At 30.9% G+C, this 9106-nt stretch overlaps 1 protein-coding gene across 1 annotated transcript; it reads right to left on the bottom strand.

The window, feature by feature from the left end:
* Positions 1-514: 514 nt before the first annotated feature.
* On the bottom strand, positions 515-2972 carry LOC139882123 (jasmonate-induced oxygenase 1-like). Its single transcript, XM_071866493.1, has 3 exons — positions 2434-2972; positions 997-1327; positions 515-766 (listed from the first exon to the last, which is right to left on the bottom strand). Exons 1-3 carry the CDS (start codon positions 2970-2972, stop codon positions 515-517), a joined length of 1122 nt encoding a protein of 373 aa, XP_071722594.1.
* Between the last annotated feature and the right edge of the window lie 6134 nt (positions 2973-9106).

The raw sequence follows: 9106 nt of genomic DNA, 5'->3' as shown, positions 1-9106 counted from the left end.
TTATCTCAAACGAAAACTAAAGTTCCATTTATTTATTATCATCATTCAACAGAGAGAGAGAAAAAAAAGAGGTACATCAAAACCATTTACACATCTTCCAGGTTTCAGAACATTATAATATATAGTTCCCTAAACTGAGTCCTGCAATACTTTACATATGCAAATTAAAAGCTGGTCTCGTCATTTTCGATATATAGTTCGTAACATTTCCCCATACATGAAAAACTGCTGCCAAACTATTTACGACATGTTGATGGAACATAAGATATTGAAATCCAGTACAATCAATAATTAAAACTCAACTACTCCATAGTAAAGGATCGATCGTCTCCAACATATATAGATATATACATGTGAGATCGATCGATAAATATGATTTACCATTAATGAAAATGTAATTAATTTAGGTAGATGTAACTTGTATAAAGTTTTAAAACCTTAAACTTATGTCCAGGGGAAAAAAAGTACCATGCAAATTACATATATCGGGAATTATATGTTTCCATTTCATTAATTATTGTTTAGTTGCTTTTAAGGATTCAACTTGAGCCTTGCCACTTGGACCCTTTGTCCTAATGTGAAGCCTATATTCAGCATAAGTCATCGGTTTATAAAGAGCTGGCATGTCCTCGGTCACAAGCTCCTCCAATGGCTTGATCAGAATATCGCTCTTTGGGTTATAGAAGAAAGCTAACGATACACGATCTTTGACTGAATTCACTATCACTCGATGTTCCACACTCTTGTAGACAGCATTGCTTAGTACCTACAAAACAAATAAAGGTCGAGTAATGTTAGATTATTATATCTAATTAACAGAGAAAGATCAATAAACCCATAAACTCATTTCATTTAGGGTTATAACTTTCTTATGAATACCGTATGTCTAAAAATATATCAAGGGTTTATTCTATAAAGATTAGCCATTTTAAACAAGAAAGAAATAGATATTTAATTTGTCTTCAAGTACTAGCTAGGAAATTACGGGATAAGGACCTGAATCTGATCTCCGAGATTGACGATAATAGCATTAGTCACAGGCTTTACGGTGACCCAATCATCGCCTCTACGGACTTGAAGTCCGGCGACGTTTTCATCGGGGAGGAGAAGGGTCATTCCACCAGGGTCGGAATGTGGCGAAAGGCCTAGTGTAAGGTCTGGCTGAGGGCATTTTGGGTAGAAGTTAACCCTTAAACAAGCACCAATGTCTTGTCCTCCAAAAGCATTTTGTAGATGATCCTCTTTAAGTCCTAGGTTTAAGGAGAACACCTTCAGTAGGCTTCCACAAAACTTCACAACTTCCTCACCATATTTTGCCGTCAATTCCCTGTAAAACCAAATAATTAAATATTAACAATTTCAATTTTAAATATTTAAATAAATGATTATCGGCTAATTATGGATCGATTCTTGACAGGCTCTGTTTCTTATTTTCTTTGTTTCATTCTTTAAATAGAAATCACTGATTTCGATTGAGATAATAAAAGAAACAGAAGATACCACATGGTCTTTTTCTAATACAGTCCTTCCTAGACTCCTAGTGGAAAAGTTTGGCATCGAACCATTGACCACATGCTAACATGCAACGGTGGAGGCTCAATTTACTCCCACGGTAAAATTAAAATAAAACTACTAATTAATGTATACTTAGTTGTAAAAAAAAAAATTATAATAATAAAAAAAAAATTTATACGATCATATAAATATATATTTATTTAAACTGCGATGTAGAGTAAAAAAAAAAGTCCTTGGAAGTGTTCCTTAAAAATTAGGACAAAGTATCACATGTTTTAAAGACCTAATTGTAAGATTATCTAGAAGGAATTTTTGGCGATCGCAATCAACTTTTTAACCTAAACATTTTAATTTGAAGATCAATATCAAACGCGTTCGTTCGTACAAATACAATAGTCATCTTCCTTCCATTCATCAGTCAACTTAAGTCCAATTTCAAAAGTGCTAACTAAGCAATTTATGTATTCTAAAGCCCGTCAAATCGTGGAGTATATACTCATATCCACTAAATAATAAAAATACAAAAAACACGTGACATATTATCCATTTTATAATTCAAATTATTCCGTTTGTCTTACCTTAAACAGGAAACCTTTATTTCAGAAACTGACGTTAGAACCCAGTCCACAAATAATTAAGCACGTGCAAAATATAATCAACACCTAAAACAATATTCTCTTGTTTATTTTTAAGTATCATGCGTTACGAATTAAAAAAATAATAAAAAATGCGTTACTCTTTTTTATAGTAATGTATAATTTTTATTTATTTTTTAAAAAAATTAAAAATAAATAAGAGAATATTATTAAACATTTATTTTTTCCTGGTACAATTAAATGAGTAATTCTAAATATTTTTACCAAAGAAAATCTTTAAAATGTTTTAATTACAATAATCGGAAGGAAAAATCAATCATACCTGCAAGACTCAGGGCGTGAAGGCCACTTGCTGGTCTTCCTCATAGAAACAGGCATGAAATTGAGAAAGAAGTAATCGCTCCAATCGAGAATCGCTCCTTTCTCGATCCCCAAGCGACTACCATACCCTTCATAAGTATCAGGCGCGTTGGCATATTCCTGCTTAACCTCGACCGGGAGCTTAAAGAAATCCCGCCACAATTCTCGAACGTCCTTCAAAAGATCATGGCTGATACCATGGTTGACGACTTGAAAGAATCCCCACTCGCGACACGCGTCAGAGATGCGACTGAGAGTGTCCGCACGAAGATTCGGGTCAGAATTAGCGGAGTTAACGAGGTGTTGTATGTCGATGACGGGTATGTCGTCGATCATGTTAGGGACAAGGGTTGATGTCGGCACATGATCGTCACGTGAGGTGATGTTAGGTCTATCGGAAGGTGGCTTTATGTAACGTTTGGGAATGGATTGAATTCCACTCTCGGCTAGAGATTGAACTCTAACAACAGGTTCAGGCCAATGGCTATGCAAGCAGCTCATTTTAGAGAATTAATTAGAGAGAATATAATTAATATTGTAAGAGAGAAGTGGGAATTAGTGGTGTGAGTGAGAGGTGTACATATAATGGATGGAATGGATGGAATGGATGGAATGGAAGTGTGTTTTGTGTTGTCTGCATGTGTCTGAATTTATTTCGGCGCCGTGATGCAATTGGGCTTTTGTCAATATAATTATCATAATTTATATTCAAAAAAGAAAAAAATATCATAATTCCCTGTTTTATAAACGATAATGTTTTGATAGAAATGGCCATGTATAAAAATATATAATGATGGTATTTTATCGAAAAAAATATTTTTTAAATTATATATAATATATTTTTTAATTGTGGAAAGTTTAGAAAAAAATTTCCACAAAAATTATTATCTATATATCGAAACATTTTAACAAAATTTAAGTATTGTTAAATGGAGATAGTAATATATAATTATATTAAAGAGGGCAAAACGTTTTAGTAGAAGGACAACTGTACTGTTGGTGTCTAATCATGGGGCAATGTTAATCGAAGTGTTATTAATTAATTATATATAATTGGAACCAGCAAGTACAATGCATGACTTGGCCGATATTTTTTTTCCTTCGAATATGACTTGGCGGATATATGTTATGTATGGGGTATGATGTCTAATGATTTTCGACAAATGTCGAAATAGGATTTGAGATTGCTTTAAAAATTCATTAAATGAGTGTAATTAAACCGTAATGTTATTTTTACGAAACTCTTCTGGTATATAAAATCTTACATTATAATTTAAGTGTCAATAATTATATCAACTGATCATATATATTTTTTTGAATTTATATAATTAATATTAATATCACACATAAATTATCATGGAGGATTGTGTATTACAAAATTTTATAGAATTAGAATTACTGAACCCTTACAACGTTAACAGTTGTACGAGCAAATTAATCTCTCTAAATAAAATTGTTTACAATTTGTAGCACTTCAGTATAAAACTATAAATTGTCATAAAAGGCTTTCAGATTATACTTGTAATTTGTAAATGCATTTTGGGCCTATTCACTTCATTAGCTTAATGATGTTCGGTATAGTGATTTATTATAGAGACTATCATAATATTCTCATTTTAACTTAAAAAGAAATATTTTGATTTTATTTATTTAATATTAAAGATAAAATTTAATTTTATTGAACAATATTATAAATTATAAGGAGTTTTTTTGATATTATTCGATCTGTTTTGATATTATCCTTACTATTAGATAAACAATCAAAATATTTATCTTTTAATATCACGTATCACGATATTACGAATTTCTTCCTATATTAAGTTTTTATTCCAATCATTTATTTTATCACATAACTCCAATCCTTCGTAAGAGTGTAGATCTTCTGGTGTAGAGCCGTTAAATCATCGTTCTTTATATTATGATATGTTTATTCATATTTATCAAGCATAAAATATCATAATTAATTACGTACGTTATATGCCAATCAATTATCTTACTCTTTTCATCTTAAATTAGATGCTAATATAAATATAATTTTTTATTCTAAATTAGATGTAAATTTTGACAAATTTAAGGAATATTAATTATGTTTTTTTATTATACTCTCACCAACTTCATCTTCATGTCCTCATGCACTCTCCCTCGCTAATTTCATCATCTTTATCTACGTGTTTTTCATGCAAATTTTTTAGTCTATACAATCATAATTATATCGAAAAATGAGTTTATAAACATATTTTCTTAATTTATTTGAAATCTCCCAAATTAACATTTAATTTGGGATAGAGAGAATATCATATAACTTCGATCCTTCATAGGAGTGTACATCTTCTCGTGTAAAGGTTTTAAATCATCTTCTTTATATTATGATATGTTTATTCATATTTATCCAGCATTAAATATCATAATTAATTACTTCTTTTCGAACATAATTAATTTTACTCATAAAGAGCCGAGTATATTGATGGATATTTAAGCTACACTCTGACTCCTACGATATAAAGATGTCCAGCTCCAAGTATATAAACATAACTTGATCTGGCAATTGTGTTTAAGAAAAAAAAAAACCTTGATCTGGCAAAAAACCTGTGAACTAAATCGGAGCCTTAATTATCTTCAAAAAAAATAAAAATTGGAGTCTTAATTAATGTATTTTGATGCAAACGGTTCAATCAGATATACATGTTTTGTTGGATAAATTTCTAATATAGTTCAGTCAATTATAGGTTGATTGGAATTTTCGATGGATTCCGTGTTCGAATGTTTCGGAACTAGGTGATAATGCGTTGCTCTTCATTCGTAGATGAAGATTAAATATTTTTATTATTAATTTGGGTCCAAATTGAATGAAAAATTATGTTGAGAAGTTTAAACATTTTGTTAGGATAATAAATATTTTATCTATTATCCCACATTTCCGATTTACACAATAATAGTTGTGTTTTTATATAGATTTCCAATATAATGGGTCAAATTTGCATGTGTGGATGAAGTCTACAAATGTCCATATGCACCCATATATGCTGATAGATTGTGTTTTTGGCCTTGGCCCAATTCGATTTGAGTTGGGCTTTGACGCAGATCGACTTGGCTTATGTTTTTGCCTATTGGTCGAAACATGTTTGGCCTTCGGCCCATTTACGGCGCACAACCTTAAATTTGGGCAGGTTTAATAAAACTGTTTGATTAGGCTTGTTTGAACCGATTAGAATTGACCTTCCCGCTTGTAATTTGAATTTTGACATGCGCAAGTCTAGAGATTACTCCATCCGTCTCAAAATACATGATGTTTTGATTAAAGTGACATAGTGTAATTAAGTAAATATAATGGGGATATTTTGTCAAAGTAAATGTTTCTTAGATTATGCATGATGTTTTGCTCAATTTGTGAAAGCATAAGTAATATTTTTTTGACAAAAATATCCTCATTACACTATATTAATTATACCATGCCACATCAACCACAACATCATGTATTTTGAAACGGATGTAGTATATGATAAGGTAAGTATTGACTTTCCTATGAATGTTTTGCTTTGTGTGTACTCAAAGTTAGAGAATCCTTTTAGGAATCATCTATCTTTTTAGCTATAAATACTGGACAAACCCTTCATAATTTTCTACACCGAAAATCAGAATTTTATATTAGTGAGTTATTGCATCCATTCTGTCTGCGTCTACATATATACTCTAGAGAGTTTAGATTTAGTAAGTTTCACTCAAATTACAATTCAATTTTTTCTAATTATCTTAGTTTGTTCGGTTGTAGCCTGAAAAGTTGTACGTCATCTAATCGAAACACAGTACGGGTGGCGTAACATGCTTTAAGTTAAGCAATCCAATCGTGTCTTCGGAGAGTTTGCATAAATCTTTCTTCCTTAAAGCTTATTTCGATTTATTATATGCATGTTTATATGTTGTTTAAATCGATTTACTCATGTATTCATATGCATATTTATTTTTAATTATCGATTCAATTATTATTATTTTTATGATCAGTAAAATTCAATTGAATATATTTAGAAAAAAAAAATTATTGTGTTTTTATTATTGCAATTCGTAAAATATTTCTAACATGGTTTAGATTAAGGTCCCTCATTTTCTTTTTCTTTTTTTCTTACAAAATACATGTTATATACACTTAAATATAGTAGGTTTTAAACCATATGAGCAATAATCATTTGTTTGTTCGTTTTTCATCAATTAACATTCATTGCAGCTGAAAGCTTTGCATCTCAAATGCAGCTGACCTCAAAGCTTCTATCTTTACAACCGTCTCGGTCAGTCATAAAATGGGCGAGATTTTATCCTAATTCTCTCAAACTAAATGTAGATGGTGCTTTGTTTACTAATGGGATGATGAGCATTGGGGCTATTATTCGGGATGATAATGGAAGAGTGCTATGCGCGAAATCCCAATTGGTTAAAAGTCATTCATTAACCGTTGATCGCAATAACAATCCAACTGAAGGAACTTTAATCAAACCAAACCGTTCGATCCTAGATCATGGTTCACAGTTATTTATCTAAAGTAAAAAGGAAATAATCATAATAGATACTATTTCCGTCTCAAAATACATGTAAATTTTTATATGTAAAAATATATTTATTTTGAGACAGAGATAATATTATATTATAAACATGAAATAACTTAAAAAGAAACTATTTCAAGAATATAATTTTTATTATTGTCAATGGATATATTTAGAAGTTTATTTTTTAGATAATGTCTCATTAAACCAGAGATTGATTTCTAAGACACAGAGTTGTTGGTAGAACTCTGAGCTCCCAATGCTCGAAAAACTCAAGATCCGATCGAGAACAAACGGAAATAGAAAACACACAACAACACATGCACAAATTGCAGAAAAATCTAAAAGTTAAGAATAGATAATCACTAGACAAAAATCATGATCATAGTCATATCCCATAGTGTTTCGATTTTGAATCGATCCTAATTACTAAACTAAGGCTTGATGTAGGTATCTAAGATGTTTTGGACCTAGAAATCTAATTTGGGTGATCGAAAATCTAAGGTTCACTCAACCAATGTAACCATAGCTTTTGAAACTGAGAAAATAAATGAAAATGGCGATTTCAATACTTCATACCATTCTGAATTTGAAAGACGATTACAAACCTTTATATAGGCGTCCAAAGTTTAAACCTAAGCTGACATGAAAATTGCAAAATGAAATTACAAGCTGGATTTTAACAAAACCAAAGAAAAGCAAAACCAAAAATCCAAAACTCGAAATGGTTTAATTTTTGCACGATCTCTTTTTTTTCGAACTTTCTACTAATCCTTGCTTACTATTCACTTTAGGATAATCCACGTTGCATTTATGAGCTGATAAAACTGTAACAGAAGTAGAAATTACAGCTTTGATCATCTTCTCCAAAAACTCAGAATCGCCATTAACGTTGAGTTTTTGCTTAACTCTTCATTCAAGCTTGATCAAGTGCATTGTAGCATTCATACTTCTTTACTAAACTACTATGAACTTGAACGAAACTTAACTTGATTAAAAACAAATTTTTAACTTAACTTTGATTGAAACTTGGCAAAACTGGAAAAACAGAGCAAACCCACAAACTAAATCTTCATACAAGCTTTAGAACTCCAAGTTTAACATTCAAAAAGCTTCAATGACTCATTCTTAACTATTTTGAATCAAAAATTCCAGCTGCAACAACTTCTAATGAAAAATCCCAATTCCAATTCATAGTTTCCAACTCGAGCACATATTGTGGATTCCAGATCATATCAGATTAATTAAAGCTTACAAATTATTTCATAATGGTCAAGTGAAGCTACCCACATTACCAATTTAATCTAATCTTATTTAAATAACTGAACTGGAAATTTAAAACATGAACAGTTCCCAAGAACCCTAGAAAATAGGAACTTTTGATAGAGAGAATCTTACGTCAAGTCAACGGTATGTCGGGAAATTTAAAACAAGAATAGTAACCAAGAACCCTAGAAAAGATGAACTTTTGCTAGAGAGAATCTTACGTCAATTCAACGGTATGTCGTGATCCCGAGACTACCTTGAGTTCGTTGTATGGTCGTCCAACCTTCGCCAAATCGTGCTCCGACCGATGGGAAGTCATCTTTTTTTCTTCAGACTGACTCTTGATATTTACAGAAGTTGCACCAAGATTCTTGAAGTTTTGACGATGTGCACCATCATTCTTTCTACATAAATCATATTCTTCTTCTCTGCTCGACTTAATTTTCAATGCATTGTTTTGATCGTTTCTTCTTCAAAACCTTCATTAGCAACTTTAAGATTACCTTCTAAATCAAATTGGTTGAAACAAGTTTTTTCTTTTTAACTTTTTTTCTTCTTCAAATTATACTCTTCTTCTTCGAGTCACCATTATTTTTAACTTTCTTTTTTTCCTTTTTTGCTGGAGCCAATATTCTTTCATTGATTTTAAATTTTGTGAGACAATCTATCCCAACAAAAAGTATCCAACGAGCTCTAAGTTTAATAGATAGTTTAATCGAAAGGTAGTCTATATATATATATAAAGGTAGTCTTTATTGTATTGGCCAAAAGCAAGATTACTCTGATAAGTATTTGGATCGAAATATTTCATACAACACCAACTAGATACGCATACAA

This window comes from Rutidosis leptorrhynchoides, unplaced genomic scaffold (assembly GCF_046630445.1).
Source record: "Rutidosis leptorrhynchoides isolate AG116_Rl617_1_P2 unplaced genomic scaffold, CSIRO_AGI_Rlap_v1 contig230, whole genome shotgun sequence".
Lineage (NCBI taxonomy): Eukaryota > Viridiplantae > Streptophyta > Magnoliopsida > Asterales > Asteraceae > Rutidosis > Rutidosis leptorrhynchoides.
The sequence above is the reverse complement of the archived record's forward strand: the minus strand, read 5'-3'. Positions and strand labels throughout refer to the sequence as shown.

Excerpts from the sequence above, each read along its gene's own strand:
- LOC139882123 (XM_071866493.1), bottom strand. The coding sequence starts at position 2,972 with ATGAGCTGCTTGCATAGCCATTGGCCTGAACCTGTTGTTAGAGTTCAA. Across the intron at positions 1,328-2,433 it reads TCACGCCCTGAGTCTTGCAG|GGAATTGACGGCAAAATATG; the intron begins GTATGATTGATT and ends TTGGTTTTACAG. Across the intron at positions 767-996 it reads ATCTCGGAGATCAGATTCAG|GTACTAAGCAATGCTGTCTA; the intron begins GTCCTTATCCCG and ends TTTGTTTTGTAG.